General features: G+C 41.7%; 1 protein-coding gene across 1 annotated transcript in view; it reads left to right on the top strand.

Moving 5' to 3' along the window:
* The window catches only part of REEP5 (receptor accessory protein 5), a 42694-nt gene that overhangs the window by 2994 nt on the left and 17673 nt on the right, over positions 1-22027 (top strand). Inside the window, exon 3 of the mRNA XM_027606406.2 lies at positions 15484-15622. Within this exon, the coding sequence (XP_027462207.1) occupies positions 15484-15622 (139 nt within the window). The remainder of the gene's footprint in view (positions 1-15483; positions 15623-22027) is intronic.

Genomic DNA, 22027 nt, shown 5'->3' with positions numbered 1-22027 from the left:
CATGTGTTTGTAGTCATTCTTTCATTCCCTGCATAGTCAACTGAATAGTATTGGCTCTTTTTACTTCCAAGAAGCTAAATGCTCCTGTCTATTGCTCAGAATTCTGTGAAATGATAGAGATGTTCATATTTCTAAGTGGGTCAGTCACTTGGGTTTTACATGTTTTAGAATTATTCTGTTCACCAAGTATATATACTTTCTTTTCTATTTGAATATTCTGAGGCAAAGTGACATTTGTAGTATACTATACTAGGAGCCGGAAAAGTGCTAAAAATCTAATAAAGGGAATTTAATGATTTCAGCAAAAATTCAGGAAATAATGAGTCATCTCTAGAGTGGTATTTATTCATAGGATGCTTCCTTTTGGTAGACCCAACTCTTTCACCTTTAAATTAAAGATAACATTCCATGACCATAAGGGAATTAAGTGAAGGTTGCTCTTTGTGGGTATTTGGACTTTTCCCTAAAACAATGGTTCTCAGCCTTGGGTGCCCATCAGAGTTATTGGAAGAAACTTTCAAAAATCCTAATGCATGGGCCCTACCTCCAGAGATTCTGGGGTAATTGGTCTGGGGTGCAGCCTGGGCTCGGAGGTTTAAGGCTCCTTGATCTTTTACAATCTGTAAAGGATTCTAACGTCCGCCCATGTTTTGAACCCCCAATGTAGAGTGGCAGCAGTAACCAGTGCTTGTTACACTTGATGGGCTGAAAGGGAGGAAAACATGGTCTGCTGACCCTGGGACCCTACCTGACCTCTGCTTTGTCAAGATGACTTGGGATTGTGTGCACGATATAAAGCATACAGACCCCCAGTGAGTAACCTCACTGAGGCATCCGTGTTAAACATTCGTCTAATCAAGTTTGTTCATTGCTTAACCAGTGTCATTGTGTGGCTGGCAGAAAATCGTTGAAAATGGTGTTATTGGTGGCACCAGATTCCGTGTTACTTAAAATGTGATCTGTGATCCGCTTCCCTTTACTTGTTCTCTTGCCTCTTCCAATTCTCCCTGTGCCTCCCAGCCAGAGCTCACCTAAAAAATATGAGTTCATCTATTTAGCAAGAATCAAATCCAGCCGCACTGCAGGCACGGTGGCAGCACTTCAGCTGCACTGTGGACTAAGGTGGACACGCTCCCCATTCTCTTCAATGAACCGTCTCCTGAGGTAAACCACATTAAATAGTACCGTAGTGGCTGGAGTGTGGTTAGTGAGCCCTGTGAAGAAAATGGACAAGGATCTGGGGTAAGGAATAACAGGAAGGACGCCCTCTGCGTATTTATCTGATGTACTGTTTGAGTTAAGACTTGGGGAATGAGAAGGTGCCAGGCCAGCCAAGAGCAGAGCCGGGCGGAGGAGCCACGGGTGCCTGGAGCCGCTGCGCTGGAAGCTCTGCGCCTGGATGGAGGTGAGGGAGACCGCGGGAGGTGCAGGTGCCATGACGCAGGGCCCACCGCCAGGGGATCAGTGTGCGTTTATGCCAGGTGGTTGAAGGGAGTTTGCAGCTTTTCTGATTGTCTTGGATGGGTTTTAAATAGGGGGTGACATGATACAATTTACATTTTAAGGTCATGGTGGCTGCCATGACCGCTGGAAGGAAGTGGCCACCCTGCCCAACTGTTGCCAGTCTCGGCCTTTCTCACTGTCCGCTCTGGCTCCTGCTGGTTCCTCTCCTCTCCCTCCGTCGCGGGGAGGCCCACACCACGTAATGGTCAGCACGGGGCTTAGAGGCCGCAGGGCACAGAAGGCAAATTTGGAGAAACTCCCATGGCTTCCTTGCTTGTCTTATGATTCAGCCCCCGGGAAAACTGTGTGTGGGACCCCGGCATACCTGGCTTCGGGTCAGGTTGTGGCGTGTTAGAACCCAGATGGCTGGAGGCCTGGCCAGTGCTCGTGGAGGGGCAGTTAGGGCCTGAGGAGGCCCCCCCCTTACTACTGGTTTTCTGGTACATCATTTCCCTTTGGGAGCAGGGCCTTTAATCTTCTACCTCTACGTTTCCAGACTTTTTGGCCACCCTGTATAGGCAGTCTGAAATCTAACTCCAGCTTTCTCATTGTCAAGAGCTGTTGACAGAATTGCTGTCATCTCTTGACTTCTTTGCTCTGTTCCTGGGAAGAGAGGGCAGGCCTCTGCATTGTGTGAGCCTCTGTTGTTAAAGTAGATCTGCCCCCATGCCGCCGCATTTTTTTGCTGAGGTATAATTCACCTGCAGCCTTTGTAAAGTGTACAGTTCAGTGTTTGGTATATTCATAAAGTTGTACATCCATCACCACTATCTAATTCCAACACATTTCCATCACCCCCCAAAAGAAACTGGATCCATTAGCAGTCATTCCCTCTTTGTCCTATGCCCCAGTCTCCAGAAACCACGTACTACTTTCTGTCTCTATGGATTGGCCTATTCTGGACAGTTCATATCTTTGGAATCCTGTTAACATGGGGCCTTTTTTTTTTTTTTCCTTGTGCAGCCCTACTTCCAGGGGCATTGCACAAATAAGAGGCTTTCCGAGAGATGCCCCTGGAGCGCGTGCCCTGTGTGCCCTCATATGCAGAGTCCGTTCCCAGAGACCTCAGGCAGCCCCCACCAGGGTTCTCGAGTGGGTGCCAGTCTTGTCCCTGCTTCTTTGGTCAAATGGAAGTAGGAAAGCAAGTCTAATGACTTTATTTTCTATTTTTATTTTTGCCCTGCAGAGAAAGGTAAGGAGGAGAGTTTGCTTTTTATCCTACTCAGTGACTTTTTTTAAAAAAAAGTCTACAAAAACGTCTATTAATTTCTCTTTTTATTTCATATTTTTCACAAAGATCAGGCTACCACCTTCTTGGGACTACCAGAGTTGGGCCGTAGGGATCAAGCATGTAATCTAATTCCTTTAGTTTTCAAATGATCCAGGCACAGAGAGAGAGGTAGACTATGTTTCCCAAGGTCACCCAGAAGCCAGACGTGGTCTGGAGCCTCAATTACTAAACAGGAATGTGAAAGCACAGTTAGGCGTTTTTAGTACCAAGCTCTAAAAGATTAAATAGGAGTCCAGCATTTTGGTGACTACATTCAGTCTAATGTTTGGCAGCACTTTTGCAGTCTCATGCCCCCTTCAGTGATGTGTCATTTTATCTTCTGTGTCCTCACCAGCCCATTTTAAGCTGTGCCACCGGGACAGAGAAGGTTATTGCTTTTAGCAGTTTGCACAGCTGAATACCTGCGCAGCACTTCATTTAATAGACACTTATATACCCAGTTAAGTACTTGCTTTACAAATATAGCTCATGTAATCCTCATGGCACCCCGCCAATGTGAGTACTATGATTGTTCGATTTTACAGATGAGGAAACGGTAAGAAATAACTTGATCAGGTTCTCACAACTAGAAGATGGTAAAATGTATTTAAACCCAGGGAGCCTGCCTGCCTCAGTTAGTAGAGCATCAGACTCTTAATCTTGGGGGTTGTGAGTTCAAACCCCAGATTGGGCATAGAGCTTACTTTTAAAATAAATAAATAGGGACACCTGGGTGGTTCAGTCGGTTAAGCATCTGCGTTCAGTGCAGGTCCTGATCCCAGGGTCCTGGGACTGAGCCCCACGTCGAGCCCCATGTCGGGCTCTCTGCTCAGCGGGGAGTCTGCTTCTCTCTCTCCCACTTCCCCTCGTCTGTGATCTCTCTCGCTCGCTCTCAAATAAATAAAAAATTAAAATAAATAAGCCAACCAAACAACCCAGGGACTCTGGTTCCAAAGTCTGTGTTTTTTTCCGTGTGGCTCCTGGGCTGTCTCAGATACACGCCATACCCAGGCAGAGATGAAAAGTGAACTGTTGTTGTGAACTCTTTCTTTTCTCGATTTGACACTGTCCATACATTGTTTTCTTGCAGTGTATTTTTCCTCTCAAGTAGGGTACTGCTCTCCCAAATCCTACATCTGCACACACATAGGCATTCGCAGTGTTTTGCCAATATGAGTTAGAATGTATTACTAACAGGTTCTTCTGCTTGTTATGGAGCATTGATTTACAAGAGCAGTAGCATAACGAGCTGTTTGCGGAGACTTGCTCTGTTTTCCCAGGGCAAGCCCATCTGAGGAAGGCACCCGGAATTGGATTTCCTGAGGGAATGTGGCCTTGCCTTTAGTTCTGTATCAGGAGGCAAAGAATCTCAAGGAGAAGATGTTTGGGGATGACCCCTGTGAGGTCAGATCAGAAAGGGGACAGTGAGGGGGAAAATTCGGAAGAGACACTGTCAAAATAACTACAAGAACAATTAACCCCACATAAAAGCTCCAGCATTTTCTTAGTTAATGATTCATAGCAGACAAAGTGCAAGAGCATAGGTTACAAAGGACTGAAATCTCCTCATATAAGATCTGCAGTGGCAGACTCCTAACCGGAGGTTTGGGACCCAGAGGAGACTTTGAGAAAGTGGCCCTGGTGTGACTGGCATTTGGGTACCACTTTGTTTCAGAAAAGCAAGTCACCTGAAGCAAAGTCAGGCTTCCCTGATGGTGCTGGAGGATGTATATTTGTGGTTCTCAGACTCATTCGTAAGGGGCATGTTTGTTTTCGTGTGTGTGTGTGTGTGTGTGTGTGTGTGTGTGTGTGTGTGTGTGTGCATATGTGTTTCCAAAACGTGTAATTATGGGGTTTTTTGGTCCTTTTTTATTGATGAGAATTTGGGAGTAGATCTATTTTCTACTAAGCTGAGTATGTTCCTATTACACTAGCTTTTCCCTCGGCAGCCGGGAGCTCTGTGCTGGGGTGCTCAGGAGCGGGGCAGTGCAGCCCACACTGACTTCGCTGGATGCAGCGCATGCAATGTTCTGGCCAACTCTGCACTTGGATCAGGAACTGGCATCCTGTAAATTTTGCCTTGAACATCCTGAAATCTTAGACATTTAACCATTTTACTTTTGTTGGCTTTTTATCGGTTGTGTTTTCACTTAGCATTACTAATACTGCTGAACTATTTTAAGATGGAATTGTGGAGAAAACTAGAAAAAGGGTTAAGATGTCCTTATAACAGCATGTCACTATTTTTGTAGGTAATCACAGCCAGCATTTTGGTTAGTTTCTTTCCCCACCTTGCCTGTGCCATAGAGAAAAGAAAGTCTTAAGGAGCAAGTAAGATGAATGATTTAAACGACTTATTCATGATCTACTTTCTGGGCTCTAAAGCAGTTGTGGGGAGAGAGCCCATTCCTAATACTCTGTTCTAGAATGTTCCGTATGGATTTTAATGATTTTTTTTTTTTTCCCTGTTCATGAGGGCCCTGGAGATGTAGTTTATCTGTCCTTTTGCCTTCATCCACCCCATCTGGGACTTCTCTTTTTCAGGACTGACTTTAAATGAGTATTCCTCATCTCTTATGGTATTTCCAACAACTAGAAATACATATGGGGTAATTTGTGGCTGTTGACAACATTACCAATAAGTTAATAGAGAAACTGAGAAACAGTTTCAAAAATTGTTCATGAAATGGCTTTTTGTAGCAATTGAAGTAGAAGTGGGGGCTGTAGAAACCTCTTCTGATTTTAGTCTGTCACTTGCACACTCTTCTGGTTCCTGGGAGTAGAGCTTATCAGCCCCTCTCAGTCACACAGCCACTATATATATCCTGCAGCTTCTGATAGTTAGACCAGGTGATCTGGTGAAAGGATCACTTACATGTCAGAGGTAACTCGAGGCTGCTATCTGCCTGTCTTGATGTGGCTTTCTTTTGTCTGGGAAACGTGTTTAGCTTGTTCTTGTCCAGGCTGTGAGGGTACTTGAGCTTAAGTTAAACTTTATGATATTACATTTACAGAACCATCAATTTTATCAACAAAGGTTGTTCCAGTAGGATTCGCATCTGCTGTTTTATTGCTTTAGGCATACATTTTTTTTTTAACTATTAAATAGTTTAAGGCATTCAGTTTTGAGTTATAAAATGTTAGGGGCACCTGGGTGGCTCAGTCGGTTAAGCATGTGACTCTTGATCTCAGCTCAGGTCTTAATCTTGGGATTGTGGGTTCAGGCCCCATGTTGGGCTCCACACTGGGTGTGGAGCCTCTTAAAAAGTTATCTAGTTTAGGTGCTAGAGATCAAGCTGCTGGGGTGAGAGCTGTCTTTTACAGATTTGGAAACTTGGCCACAAACAAGTTACTGGACCAGGGTCATGGGTTTGTTGGGGGCAAAGCCAGGCGTAGGTGTAGGGACGCCTGAATTCTCTGGCCTGCACACTTCAACATTCCTCATGTTTTATATTTGTCACTGAATTTTTCATTTTGCATTAAAAAACAAAATGGTGGACAGTTGGTTAAAAAAAGATCATTTTAATTAAACATCAAAATGTTTGACTACTGAATGATGACTTTTGTTTTAATATTCAGTCTCCGTTAGAGATGTTTTATAGACTCATCTTAAAATGTATTTGCCTGTGAGTTTAGCTTATTTATGTATTTCTTTATTTTTTAATTATTTATTTATTTATTTGTTAGAGAGAGAGAGAGCACAAGCAGGGGGAGCAGTAGAGGGAGAGGGAGAAGCAGGCTCCTCACTGAGCAAGGAGTCTGATGTGGGACTCGATCCCAGGACCCTGGGATCATGACCTGAGCCGAAGGCAGACGCTTAACAACTGAGCCACCCAGGCATCCCTTATTTATGTGTTTCACTAAGTTGTTCATTTTATATAGGAGAACACCATATTAAAGAGTAAAGGAGCATTTTTTTTTTTTTTTTTACTGTTCTTGTATAGTCACCTTAGAAGATACTTTCTACCTATTTAGGAGGCATATTTAGCTAGCTATCTCATATCTTTTTCTTTTCTTTTCTTTCTTTTTTTGAATAGGAGAGGAGGGTTGGGCATGATATAAATGGTAAATAAGCAAATTGCTTTTATTGTATGTGCAGGATCCTCTTTCTTGCTTTGAGAGCGCAACTGCTCTGCCGTGAAAAACAAGTGGAACTTTGCATCCCCATAGCTTCTTACCTTCCTTTTTTCCATGAAGAAGAAAAATCTTTTCTTTATCAGCATGGAAACAAACTAGTATTTATGTCTTAAAATATGTCATTCTTTGTCCTTCTAATTTAATGGACTATATGAGTCAAATAAGATTCACAGTGGCATTCTCCTAAACCAATAAAGGTTTAATAAAGTATAGGTAATAAAGAATAGGAAAACCATTCTGAGCTCTCAGGAATTCCTATATCACACTCTCTGATAAATACAGTGGAAGTAGTTCTGTGCATAGTGGGTGCTGTGGATGGTCATGCTATGTGTCTGCTATATCAAAAAAAGGATTATAGACATTATGGTCTGTATTCTTCATATTCAAGCTTCAAATAATCTGTCTTGAAATCTGGAATATTTGCTATTAAATATGATTTACCACATTCAAAATAAAACAAAGCAAATTGATCCCAGGCAGATTTCTTTCTGTTCTTTACCAACAGCATATCTCATAGCTATTTGTTTATTGTTTATAGGGTTTTTTTTTATTAACTGCTTTTTTGGATTCACTATCTGGTAATATAATTGACTCATTAAAATTAAAATGATATGGGTGGATACGACCGATTTTAGTAGTAAAGCCAGGGCTTTGAAGAAATGTATTACTTAATTTTATGTTATTTGGCTAATTTGAATTGTAGCGACCAAGTTATACACAAACCATGAACAGTACAGGTGGTAGGTACCAGAATTTCTTTGGTGTGAGTGATCAGAAGCATATGTATATAGATCTGATAATTCCTAGCTCTGTTAACCCTTGCGCAAATTGCTTAACTTTCATAAAACTCAATTTTCTTATAAGTAAAAGGGGTGGATAGTATCTGTCAGCCACTTAGCACAGAGTCTAGCAATCAGTAAGTGCTTAATTAGGGTGGTTACTTTTATTGACCTACAAAGGAGAAAACGAACTTAGTCATAGTTATGATTAACTCTAGGTTATTGAGCTTTTAAATGATTAAGGGAAGACCTCCTTAGTATTTTCTTTCATTAATTTTTTCCACTTTTTTTGGTTCCCTGTCTTATTTTTTCTTACATCTGTATCAGCAGCTTAAGACATTATTATTCCAAGAGCATTAGAGGACAAGAAAATTTTGTTCTTCCAGGTCATAAAGATGTGGTGGTATAGCTAATGGTTTTCTTCTCTTATGGTACAGTGGTATATATGTTCCTAAGCACTGGGTATAATTTTAACAATTTGCAAATATTATATCCCATTTTTCACTTTGTTTGTTTCTATTAAGATTTCCAGTTTCCCACAACTCTGCCTTCACAACCCTCCTTCATAGGGCCCTTCCCCAAGCACACATGTGCTCCTTAGTTAGGAGTGGAACTATTTTTGATGTTGACTTTTGGTCCTTGAGAATCACTATTTTGGCCCCAGGGCTTACTTACAATGTCAGATGCCATGTCAGTGCTCTGTATATGCTTGCATCTGAATGCATCTGTCGCTGATTTGCTGTGGTGGATTACCACATGGGGCAGGGAAGACCTTAGGTTCTCTGAGGAATGACTCAGTTTGGGAGGGAGAGAATACTAGAAGCCCAAGATTATCTCTGCGCAAACTTTGTTTTCTTTCCACGTGCTTAATGCTATCCTTTGGCCACCCTTCCTTCCTGCCCTTGCTCTTAGAAAATAGCAGTAAAGGTATAAACAACTAGATGGGCCACAAAGGGTGGAGGCAGCCAGTACCTGCCACTGGAGCCCAGTGGTCTGGCCAGTGGGTTCTGTGCGTATCAATACCAGCCCAATACTAAGGTAGAGAATTTGTCCACCTTCACACCATGGGCCTGAAAAATGTTCTCAGCAGTGTCCATGTTTGTTCCCATTGACCTGCAAATGGGATTTTGGGATTTCAACTCTTTACTCCCTGTAGCATTTGGGATTTGGAGAGTGGGGCATAATTAAAATCCATGGGTAATTCTCTTACCTCCTTTTAGCCTTATTAACAATGCTGTTAACCCTCTCCCAGCTCTGCTTAGCCAGAAGGACTGGAGTGTTCTTATCACTTGCTTTTCCTTTTAGTCTTTTGCCTCCCTGTAATAATAATAAATTATCACGTTATAAGTATTTATCTATTAAGGTAATATTTAACAAGAGCTTCCTCGGTTCAGGTCATTGATTCTGTGCTTTACATGTATTAATTTGATCTTCACGACAACATGATAAGGTTTATCATTCCTGCTTGACAAATGAGGACACTGAGGCCCAGAGTAACTTGCTCAAGGTCATGTGCCAGGTAAGTGGTAGAAGCAGATTACAAGGTACATGCCAAGGGTGATGAAATGATACAAAGTCAGATGAGCATTGGGAAGGAAGGAAGGGGAAAGTCTAGCTATTCCACAGTAATTACGAATTTTTTGATAGTTTGCTTTGTTTAAATAGAAAATTAGAATGAGTCCATTCCATGTGATGGCCTATTGGACTCTCTTTTCTCTTTCTGTGTTTATGTGTGTATTGAAGGCCTTTTAATGCTCTAAAACACAATAGTGTATGTGCTATCATTGTTAGAGAAGTTTGTTTGTAAGAAAACCATGAGCTGTTTCCTCAAGAGAGAAATTAAATGAGTGTGCCTGATGTTCACTTCAGTGTTTAACAAAGCCCTAGAGAGAGAGAGCTAGTCTCATAGGAGGAAGTAGTTGTAGAAAGTCTGGTGTTCATTTTTTTTTCCCCACACGGAAATCTTTTTCCTTCCTCTTGTTATAAAAAATAGTGCAGGCTCATTACAAAGACCTAAAATGAAATTCTTCAATCCCAGTGCCCAGGATTAACTTTACCCAATTTGAAATATATATTTCTGGACACCATTCTTGGTCTGTAAACACATACAAATATATATCTGCCTCTCTTTTTTTTAAAACACAAAGTTGGTAATCTCCTTTTTACATTCAACCTGATACCTTGGACATCTTTCTCTGTTAATATCCTTTTTAAAGGCTTCAGAATATTTCATTGTGTGGATACACCAACATGTATTTACATAGTTCATTGCTGCCCTTAATGTGTAGATGCATGCTTCTATAATATTTTATTTTTAGTTGAAATTCATTTTAATACCAATCTTTCCTCTTTGAACTTCATATTTTGGTCTATAAAATATAGAATAGGAAGAGTTTGTAAGACAGCTTCCAACTCGACATTTGACAATTTCTAATTCTGCTCTGTGAATTTCTAGAACTGCGAGCCACTCCCATAGGTGGTATTGCCGGCCATCTTCAGCAGCCTGGCTGTGTCTCTGCTGCTCAACCAGGCCTCATTTCCTTTTTGCCACCTGCCCCAAGTAGGCCAGGCCCTGCCCCTGGAACATGGTAGGTGGCTGAGGAGAGAGAGAACAAAGAGTCCCCAGCACTGAGCCCAGGTGGCCAGGCATTGGATCAGTCGTGAGAATATAGCAGTTAAGAGTCTGCAGAGAGCAATCTAAGACCATGCTGTCCGACTTTTGTGACTGTGCCCCCCGCCCCGGAGTAGTTCTGAAACCAGCTTCAGTGTCTGTAGTGCAGCTAACATACCCCACTGTGGGCGAGGGAAAATAGAGAGAGAATGTATGAGACAGCGGCCCACGCCTATAGGGGGAGGGGGAGTGCTTGGAATAGTGGCCAGCTGCTTTTGGGATATTTCCAGAGCTCCTCCAGGGTTTAGCTAGGGATTGAAAGGCCCTGGGGGAGGTTAGTGTTCTAGCCAAACAAATACAGGCCTTTTAGATTGGTTCTTGAAATTTTAGCAAAGAGTTTTGGTTAGGAGATGTTTTATTTTGGATTCCTTTACGCATTTGAGAATGGTCAGGTGAACATACTAGATCTTCTTAGAGTGACTCATCCTAATTGTAGCAGAGACATTATTCAATTTGCCTTCCCTGTCTAACTTTTCTTCTCTCTTGGCCTGCCATTCATTGCTGGAAAGGGGTAGCCTACCCTTTGGCTACAGCCGATTGGTTCCAAGTCCATCACTTGGATTTTCTTTCCTAGAAAGGACGGGGAGGTGGTGCTGAGACCGAACTGTGAGCTGGAGGTTCTGAAACTTGGCTCAGCCTTAGGATCACCTCCCCAACTTTCTTCAAGTTTATACCTGTGCCCTACATGCCAGAGCCTGAACATTAGGTATGAAAAGGATCCAGGCATGTATATGTTTAATTAGTTCTCTAGGTGGAGGTGGATCATCATCTAAGTTTGAGAAACAGTGGACTTAGGGCACCAACTTGGTACACTGTCCTGTTCACTTCTGATTGCCCTCCCTGCCCTTCCTACCTCTGCCTGCCTTCCGCCCAAGTAAGCAGGATGGAGGGTGGAAGGGTTCTCCAAGGATCTGGACCTTGAGACTGACGTTTCCTCCTATTTGTCTTCTTTGACCCACTCTACCCTTTCTGAGCCTTGGTTTTCTTCAGCATAAGACTAGGTCACTGTGGTCCCTTCCAAAAGGAAGACCACGAACTCTTTTTGCATTTATATTAATGCAATAAATATTTATTAAATGCCTACTTGGTACCAGACATTTTGCTAAGTGTTATACAGCCTGGTGGTGAGTTGTTCTAACTAGGAAAACAGCCTGGAATAGTGTGAAATAAGCACAGGCTTTGTCAGAGTTAATTTTGGGTGTAAATCCAATCTCTGCTATTTGTTCTTTTCTTTTTTCTTTCTTCTTCCTTTCCCTCATTTTTTCTTTCTTAAGCTCTCCACCCAGCATGGGGCTTGAACTCATGACCCTGAGATCAAGAGTTGCTTGCTCTCCCACTGAGCCAGCCAGGCACCCCCAATCTCTGCTACTTGTAGCTACAAGCCTTGCACATGTTATTTTTCTTCCCTGAGCCTCAGTCTTGCCCTCAAAAATGAAAATAACAATACCTATTTCACAGGGCTATTATGAAGTTAAATAATTATTAGGTAAAATTTAACCAAGGATGTGAAAAACTTGTACTCTGAAAACTGTGAGGCACTGATGATTCATGAAATTGAAGAGGACACAAATGGAAAGATATACCACACTCATGGATTGGAAGAATTAATATTGTTAAAATGTCCATCTGCTCAAAGCAATCTACAGATTCAGTATAATCACTATCAAAATACCAATAGCACTTTTCACAGGACTAGAACAAATAATCCTAACATTTGTATGGAATCACAAAAGAGCCTGAATTAGCAAAAGCAGTCTCGAGAAAGAACAAAGCTGCAGGTATGGCAATCTCAGATTTCAAGGTCTGTTACAAAGCTGTAGTCAAATAGTACGGCGCTGGCGCAAAAACAGACCCATAGATCAGTGGAACAGAACAGAGAGCCCAGAAATAAACTCAGCTTATGTGGTCAATTCATCTACAACAAAGGAGGCAAGAATATGAAGTGGGGAAAAGACAGTCTTGTCTATAAATGATGTGGAGGAAAAAATTATTAGGTTCCTACCTCTCCCAGTCTTTAGCTGTGCCGTGTTGACCAAAATGGAAATGACCTAAAGGCGTGGAGCACTGCTTAAGATTTCTTGAGTCCCCATGTTGCCTGAGAAGTTGCTACATCCTCATTCTGATATACTGAGTTGAAATGTGATTTAGTCTGCTTTTCCCTCTGACCCTCCCCACTCTCATACTCTCTCTCTCATTCTCTCTGTATCTCAAATAAATAAAATTTTTAAAAAAAGGAAAAGAAAAGAACTGTGATTTAGTATATGTATGAGGCAGGAGAGTGTATTGCTGAGTAATCACCTGTGGCCACTCACTTGGACAAGGAAGTATATAAGTAAATAGCATTCAGGAAATGGCAGTTGTGTTGTTGTTTTTTTAAAAGACTTTATTTATTTATTTGAGAGAGAGGCAGCACTAACAGAGCAGCAGAGGGAGAGAGAGAAGCAGATTCCCCGCTGAGCAGGGAGCCTGATGCGGGGCTCGATCCCCGGACCCTGGGATCATGACCTGAGCCTCAGGCAGACACTTAACCAACTGAGCCACCCAGGTGCCACCAGGAAATGGCAATTTTAAGCTCTTCTCTCCCCATAACTAGACTGGGGCACTTCATCTTTTGAGTCTCAGGTTCCACTTGTTGTAACTAATTGATGATGTTATGACATGTTGACATTTTTAGAAATGAACCTTGGCTATTTTAAATTAAAACAATAATTAAATGCTTCAGTCATATGAGAAATTCTATTAAAAATCTCTTCAGCTTAAGGGTACCTGGGTGGCTCAGTCAGTTAATCATCTGCCTTCGGCTCAGGTCATGATCTCATGGTCCTGGGGTCAAGCCCCAATCCACTGATAGATCGATAGATAGGACTCCCTGCTCAGCGGGGAGCCTGCTTCTCCAAACTCTCCCTCTGCCCCTCCCACTCATGCGTGCTCTTTCTCCTTCTCTCTGTCTCAAATAAATAAATAAATATTTAAAAAAAATCTCTTTAGCCTAATAAGACTTTGTGGTCCTGTCTTCTTTGGTGTGCCTTGGTTCTCTACAAAGTCATGGTCAACCTGTGTGTTCAGTTTTGAGCTCTTTTTTCCCTACTTTTCAGTGTTACTACATAGTGTTCCAAGTGTATTAACACAGAAGCTTTTGAATCCATGGTGTTCATAAGTTAGAGGACTAACCATTTTTTTTAATTCCTTGAAGCACTGAACTTGAGCTGTTTGGGTGGCTTTTCTGGTTTTGAATCTGTGGATCTTGACTAACCTCTTAAAAATAATGACACAGAATGGAATCGAAAATACCAGAATGTTTCCATGGAATGTTTATTTCAGTTTGTGTTTATGTGTGGGCATGTTTGTTGACTGGATCATGTTTGTTTACTTAGTGTTGAATTGTTTTTGTTCCTCAAACCGAGACCGGAAGTGAATTATAACTCTGCATCCCCTCTGCTCAGGAGTGATGTATAAGAAACAAATCTTGGGGCGCCTTGGTGGCTCAGTCGTTAAGCGTCTGCCTTCGGCTCAGGTCATGATCCCAGGGTCCTGGGATCGAGCCCCGCATCGGGCTCCCTGCTCAGCGGGAAGCCTGCTTCTCCCTCTCCCACTCCCCCTGCTTGTGTTCCCTCTCTCACTGTGTCTCTCTCTGTCAAATAAATAAAATCTTAAAAAAAAAACAAAAACAAATCTTTATCAAAATGATAACTTAAAAGATCCACTTAAATAGAAATTGGGAGGAAAGTGACCTTTTACCTATAAAAGAGGTACCATTGTTAGTTCTTGGGCTCATGTGCTTGCCTACGCTTTTCCTTTGGTCCTCCATTTGCCAGCTTCTATCTGAGGAAAAGCTAAAACACAGACAGACATAGGCCACATGTTACAAGCCATTATTTTACAGGCAGCTCTCTTAAATTCATTTTGTGACTTTTTTGTGTAAACTGAAGCACTTTTGCCTACTCTTGACTTTCAGAGTAGCGTTCGCTTCATCACTTCTCCCTGTCGCTCCCTCACGCCATCAGTGCTCATCTCAGTCAGCTGTAGCTTTCCCCCTTTAGTTGTTTCCTTGAAACAGTCATGCACACAAACATAATACCCACAGCTGCTTCTCATCAGTTCAGAGGCTTTCTTAGTGAATGACTCAGCATGATTCAGCAGCCCTAACGGTCTCTTTTGGGAACCCATTTTACCAAGTATTTTCAATAGTCAACCCATCTCATAGGCTAACAAGATTCATACTTCTGGTTTACTATTTTAGTTCAAATCAGTTATGATAAGTATCCATACATATGTCAGGATAGGATAAAAAAATTATGGAATTCAGGTTTAGAATGAAGAGAGTCCCAGGCCTAGAAGAGAATACTGTGATTCAGAAGTAAAAGATGATTTTAAATTTACTTCCATTCATTTGCAGAATGAAATTTGTTTAAGCAGTAGTTGATACTGAGAAAGTCACATTATTAAGGTGAGGGGAGGAGAGACCACAGCCCAAGGATCACATAATGACAGTCAGAACCAAATGGACACCACGGTGTTTACTTTCACTTGTTTGTTAAGAAGTATGTTATAGACTTCAGGCAGTATCTGAACTGTGTTCCCGAAGTTCCTTTACAGAAGTTTCTATTTACCCATAATATACCTCCGTTATTAAAAGCACATAGAACTAAGTTACCATAAGAGAATTTTTTTTTTAAGATTTTACTTTTAAGTAATCTCTACACCCAACATGGGGCTCAGACTCACAACCCCAAGATCAAGAGTTGCACACTCCACCAACCGAGCCAGCCAGGCGCCCCACCATGAGAGAATTCTTGATGTATCACTGGTATCAGGATGCCACTTGGGGGTTCCCAGTCATTGGTGGTATCTCCTGGTGCCTGGGTTGAGGCACAGGCAGGGTGGAAATCCAGGGGCAAGTTAGTGCTGGCTTCTCTGGTGACCAGAAGATTGGTAACCAATGGCTTGTCTTATTTCCACACTGCTTCGTATCCTTATGTTGTATTCTTATCTCAGTGACGTGGTGCATGCATTTTCCTGAGTTTCCTCCTTGGGGTTGAAGGGCAGTCTGTCAAAGTCTACTGTTTGAAAGTGTTTCATGGCGGTCTCCCTACATGATCTATGTGCTTTTTATTGCCTTTCAGAATTAAAGCCATAGAGAGTCCCAACAAAGAAGATGATACCCAGTGGCTGACCTACTGGGTAGTGTATGGTGTGTTCAGCATTGCTGAATTCTTCTCTGACCTTTTCCTGTCATGGGTCCCCTTCTACTACATGCTGAAGGTATGTTGGCTTTTCCTGAACTGCTCTGTTTCCTTCCATCTATGGATTTGCTTTGTGCCCTACCACTAAAATAAACTCCATCTCAGGACCTCTATAGAGGCATAGGAACAAAGGCTTGAATGTTGAACATCTGTGGCTCTTCCTCCCCTTAGAAACAGGAAGACTGAGTTCGGCACAGCTCACTTACTTTGGAAGTCACTTGTCTTGGAAACAGCCAAAGCAATTATGCATTCAAGGTGTGCTTTTTTTTTTTTTAAGATTTTATTTATTCATTTGAGACACAGAGATACAGAGAGAGAGCACAAGCAGGGAGAGAGGCAGAGGGAGAGGGAGAAGCAGGCTCCCCGCTGAGCAGGGAGCCCGATGCGGGGCTCGATCCCAGGACCCTGGGATCATGACCTGAGCCGAAGGCAGACGCTTAACCATCTGAGCCACCCAGGCGCCCCAAGGTGTGCTTGATAATAAAAGATGGAAATTCAGTAACGTGGCATAGGCATTGCCGGTAGTTTGCCAAGATCCTATCTTCGAGCAGAGTTGTCTGTGGTCGACGCAGAAGCACTGCACATTTTGGCAAGTCATTGAGTATTCACACTGGTGTGCAGGAGTCATTATTTCTAGAAGAGAAAAATACTCATTTCTTACATAGGTTTGGAGAAAGATGTGAAAGGGGCGCTCTGAGGAAGTCATTTTGAGAACGTTGGCAGGTGCCTTGGTCAGGGAGCTGCCCTGCCACACCTTGTGTTTGGTAGAGAACCGACCTTGGTAACCATCATGTGAGGAAAAGGATTAGGAAGTCGAAACTCATTCCTACTGGGACCCGTATCGATTCTGAATGAGAAAGTTAACATCTTCTAAGAGATAGGGTATATGTAAGGTTTCATTGGAAACCTTAAATGCTCTCATCAAATCTTTTTCTTTGTGACTTTTACATTTTGTCCCGCTTCTATACCTCCAAGTTAGAAAACATTCTCCTGTACTTTTTTTCTAAAATGGAGGTTTGGGCATAGAAGTCTTGTCCTTGTTGAGGTGCTGAGGAAAATGAGTGGAACTCTGTAGCCAGGGTGGTTCCTCCCCGTCCACTCCTCTGCCCCCTTGAGCTGTGCGGTACGGCTTATGAGCATCTCCCTCTAACGCTTCTCGGGGAGCAAAGGGTGCTCCCTTGGCCTGCAGGACTGTTTAGTGCGAGAAGAGTGACGAACTGTAGTTCCTCTGCCGTCTGGGGCTTCCTACCCACAGTTTACTGGGACCAGCATGCATTGGCGTGTGGTTTTCCTCCATCCCAGGGCCTGACAGCAGCTGATACTCCCAGTGGAAAACGAGCTTACAGACCAAAATAACAAGATATTTGAAAAGTATAACCACTTCAAAAGAAAGACAACACAATCAATTACAAAATTCTGTCAGCAGTAGAAATATTAGAACTGACTAACCAGGACTTCTAAGATAGACTGCTAGCAGAAGAAGTATAGCAATATGAAATAGGAACCAGAAAGCGCAGGAAAGAGCCAAGGAAAAATATGAGATATGAAAAAGAGTTGAAATAAAGAACACACGGTATGGCATAAATAACAGAATGGAACAAACTTGAAAACTAGAAGGAAAGATTGAAAAAATATATATACATGTATTTCAAAGTAATCTACAGATTTAGTGTATTCCCTATCAAAATACCAATAGCATTTTATATAGAACTAGAATAAATAATCCTAAAATTTGTATGGAACCACAAAAGACCCCAAATAGCCAAGGCAGTTTTGAAAAAGAACAGAGCTGGAGGTATCACAATCCCAGATTCCAGAGCTACTACAAAGGTCTGGCTATTCAGCTAGAAATAGTGGATTGTGAGCTTTGCTCTGAGGTCGGTCTTTAAGCAGGAGGTTTTTAAAAATAAATGTAAAAGCCCTTTTTTCCCCCTCTGATAATGAAGGTAGTCTATGTTCACTTCTTTATTCAGAAGATATTTATTTAGAACCTCTATGTGCCAGAATCTGTTTTAGGTCAGAAGCATATTTTGGTGAATAAAAGAAGTCGCTGCTGTCTTACTGTTTACATTCATTTGTGTGTGTATGTGTGCGTGTGTGTGTGTGTGTTGGGCATGTTTCATATAAGGAGGAAAAGTCCTACCATCATTAACATCTTAGTCTTTCTGAATTTTTTTAATGTGGGAACATATCAGTCCACATGCATAAAGACACACAGATCCATGTATATATTATTGTTTTAACCATGTATGTATGGTTGAGACCACATATTATACACAATTCTGTATCTCACTTTTTTAAAATAATTTTTTATTGTTATGGTAATCACCATACATCATTAGCTTTTGATGTAGTGTTCCATGATTCATTGTTTGTGCATAACACCCAGTGCTCCACGCAGAATGTGCCCTCTTTAATACCCATCACCAGGCTAACCCATCCCCCCACCCCCCTCCCCTCTAGAACCCTCAGTTTGTTTTTCAGAGTCCATCGTCTCTCATGATTCGTCTCCCCCTCCGACTTACTCCCCTTCATTCTTCCCCTCCTGCTATCTTCTTCTTTTTTTTTTCTTAACATATATTGCATTATTTGTTTCAGAGGTACAGATCTGTGATTCAACAGTCTTGCACAATTCACAGCGCTCACCATAGCACATACCCTCCCCAATGTCTATCACCCAGCCACCCCCTCCCTCCCACCCCCCACCACTCCAGCAACCCTCAGTTTGTTTCCTGAGATTAAGAATTCCTCATATCAGTGAGGTCATATGATACATGTCTTTCTCAGATTGACTTATTTCACTCAGCATAACACCCTCCAGTTCCATCCACGTCGTTGCAAATGGCAAGATCTCATTCCTTTTGATGGCTGCATGATATTCCATTGTGTATATATACCACATCTTCTTTATCCATTCATCTGTCGATGGACATCTTGGCTCTTTCCACAGTTTGGCTATTGTGGTCATTGCTCCTGTAAACATTGGGGTGCACATACCCCTTCGGATCCCTACATTGGTATCTTTTGGGTAAATACCCAGTAGTGCAGTTGCTGGATCGTATGGTAGCTCTATTTTCAACTGTTTGAGGAACCTCCATACTGTTTTCCAGAGGGGCTGCACCAGCTTGCATTCCCACCAACAGTGTAGGAGGGTTCCCCTTTCTCCGCATCCCCGCCAACATCTGTCGTTTCCTGACTTGTTAATTCTAGCCATTCTGACTGGTGTGAGGTGGTATCTCATCGAGGTTTTGATTTGGATTTCCCTGATGCCCAGCGATGTTGAGCACTTTTTCATGTGTCTGTTGACCATTTGGATGTCTTCTTTGGAAAAATGTCTGTTCATGTCTTCTGCCCATTTCTTGATTGGATTATTTGTTCTTTGGGTGTTGAGTTTGATAAGTTCTTTATAGATTTTGGACACTAGCCCTTTATCTGATATGTCATTTGCAAATATTTTCTCCCATTCTGTCAGTTGTCTTTTGGTTTTGTGGACTGTTTCTTTTGCTGTGCAAAAGCTTTTTATCTTGATGAAATCCCAGTAGTTCATTTTTGCCCTTGCTTCCCTTGCCTTTGGCGATGTTTCTAGGAAGAAGTTGCTGCGGCTGAGGTCGAAGAAGTTGCTCCCTGTGTTCTCCTTTAGGATTTTGATGGACTCCTGTCTCACGTTTAGGTCTTTCAACCATTTGGAGTCTATTTTTGTGTGTGGTGTAAGGAAATGGTCCAGTTTCATTCTTCTGCATGTGGCTGTCCAATTTTCCCAACACCATTTGTTGACACTGTCTTTTTGCCATTGGACATTCTTTCCTGCTTTGTCAAAGATGAGTTGACCATAGAGTTGAAGGTCCATTTCTGGGCTCTCTATTCTGTTCCATTGATCTATGTGTCTGTTTTTGTGCCAGTACCATACTGTCTTGATGATGACAGCTTTGTAATAGAGCTTGAAGTCCGGAATTGTGATGCCACCGGCTTTGCTTTTCTTTTTCAGTATTCCTCTGGCTATTCGGGGTCTCTTCTGGTTCCATACAAATTTTAGGATTATTTGTTCCATTTGTTTGAAAAAAGTGGATGGTATTTTGATGGGGATTGCATTGAATGTGTAGATTGCTCTAGGTAGCATTGACATCTTCACAATGTTTGTTCTTCCAATCCATGAGCATGGAACGTTTTTCCATTTCTTTGTGTCTTCTTCAATTTCTTTCATGAGTATTTTATAGTTTTCTGAGTACAGATCCTTTGCCTCCTTGGTTAAATTTATTCCTAGGTATCTTATGGTTTTGGGTGCAATTGTAAATGGGATCGACTCCTTAATTTGTCTCTCTTCTGTCTTGTTGTTGGTGTATAGGAATGCCACTGATTTCTGTGCACTGATTTTATATCCTGCTACTTTACTGAATTCCTGTATGAGTTCTAGCAGTTTTGGGGTGGCGTCTTTTGGGTTTTCCACATACAGTATCATATCATCTGCAAAGAGTGAGAGTTTGACTTCTTTGCCGATTTGGATGCCTTTGATTTCTTTTTGTTGTCTGATTGCTGTGGCTAGGACTTCTAATACTATGTTGAATAGCAGTGGTGAGAGTGGACATCCCTGCCGCGTTCCTGACCTTAGGGGGAAAGCTCTCAGCTTTTCCCCATTGAGAATGATAATTCGCTGTAGGGTTTTCATAGATGGCTTTTATGATATTGAGGTATGTACCCTCTATCCCTATACTCTGAAGAGTTTTGATCAAGAAAGGATGCTGTACTTTGTCAAATGCTTTTTCTGCATCTATTGAGAGGATCATATGATTCTTGTTCTTTCTTTTGTTAATGTATTGTATCACGTTGATTGATTTGCGGATGTTGAACCAACCTTGCAGCCCAGGGATAAATCCCACTTGGTCATGGTGAATAATCCTTTTAATGTACTGTTGGATCCTATTGGCTAGTATTTTGGTGAGAATTTTTGCATCCATGTTCATCAAGGATATTGGTCTGTAATTCTCCTTTGTGATGGGGTCTTTGTCTGGTTTTGGGATCAAGGTAATGGTGGCCTCATAAAATGAGTTTGGAAGTTTTCCTTCCATTTCTATTTTTTGGAACAGTTTCAGGAGAATAGGTATTAATTCTTCTTGAAATGTTTGGTAGAATTCCCCTGGGAAGCCATCTGGCCCTGGGCTTTCGTTTCTTGGGAGATTTTTGATGACTGCTTCAATTTCCTTAGTGGTTATAGGTCTGTTCAGGTTTTCTATTTCTTCCTGGTTCAATTTTGGTAGTTGATACATTTTTAGGAATGCATCCATTTCTTCCAGGTTATCTAATTTGCTGGCATAGAGTTGCTCATAATATGTTCTTATAATTGTTTGTATTTCTTTGGTGTTGGTTGTGATCTCTCCTCTTTCATTCATGATTTTGTTGATTTGGGTCATTTCTCTTTTCTTTTTGATAAGTCTGGCCAGGGGTTTATCAATCTTGTTAATTCTTTCAAAGAACCAGCTCCTAGTTTCGTTGATCTGTTCTCCTGTTCTTTTGGTTTCTAGTTCATTGATTTCTGTTCTGATCTTTATGATTTCTCTTCTCCTGCTGGGTTTAGGCTTTATTTGCTGTTTTTTCTCTAGCTCCTTTAGGTGTAGGTTTAGGTTGTGTATTTGAGACCTTTCTTGTTTCTTGAGAAAGGCTTGTACTGCTATATACTTTCCTCTCAGGACTGCCTTTGCTGTATCCCAAAGATTTTGAACATTTGTGTTTTCATTTTCATTGGTTTCCATGAATTTTTTTAATTCTTCTTTAATTTCCTGGTTGACCCATTCCTTCTTTAGTAGGATGCTCTTTAGCCTCCATGTTTTTGGGTTCTTTCCGACTTTCCTCTTGTGATTGAGTTCTAGTTTCAAAGCATTGTGGTCTGAAAATATGCAGGGAATAATCCCAAACTTTTGGTACTGGTTGAGACCTGATTTGTGACCTAGGATGTGATCAATTCTGGAGAATGTTCCATGGGCACTAGAGAAGAATGTGTATTCCGTTGCTTTGGGATGGAATGTTCTGAATATGTCTGTGAAGTCCATTTGGTCCAGTGTTTCATTTAAAGTCTTTATTTCCTTGTTGATCTTTTGCTTAGATGATCTGTCCATTTCAGTCAGGGGGGTGTTAAAGTCCCCCACTATTATTGTATTGTTGTCAATGTGTTTCTTTGATTTTGTTATTAATTTCCTTATAAAATTGGCTGCTCCCATGTTAGGGGCATAGATATTGACAATTGTTAGATCTTCTTGTTGGATAGACCCTTTAAGTAGGATATAGTGGCCTTCTTCATCTCTTATTACAGTCTTTATTTTAAAATCTAATTTGTCTGATATAAGGATTGCCACCCCAGTTTTCTTTTGGTGTCCACTAGCATGGTAAATGGTTTTCCACCCCCTCACTTTCAATGTGGGGGTGTCTTTGGGTC

This window comes from Zalophus californianus, chromosome 5, assembly GCF_009762305.2.
Source record: "Zalophus californianus isolate mZalCal1 chromosome 5, mZalCal1.pri.v2, whole genome shotgun sequence".
NCBI lineage: Eukaryota > Metazoa > Chordata > Mammalia > Carnivora > Otariidae > Zalophus > Zalophus californianus.
The sequence above is the reverse complement of the archived record's forward strand: the minus strand, read 5'-3'. Positions and strand labels throughout refer to the sequence as shown.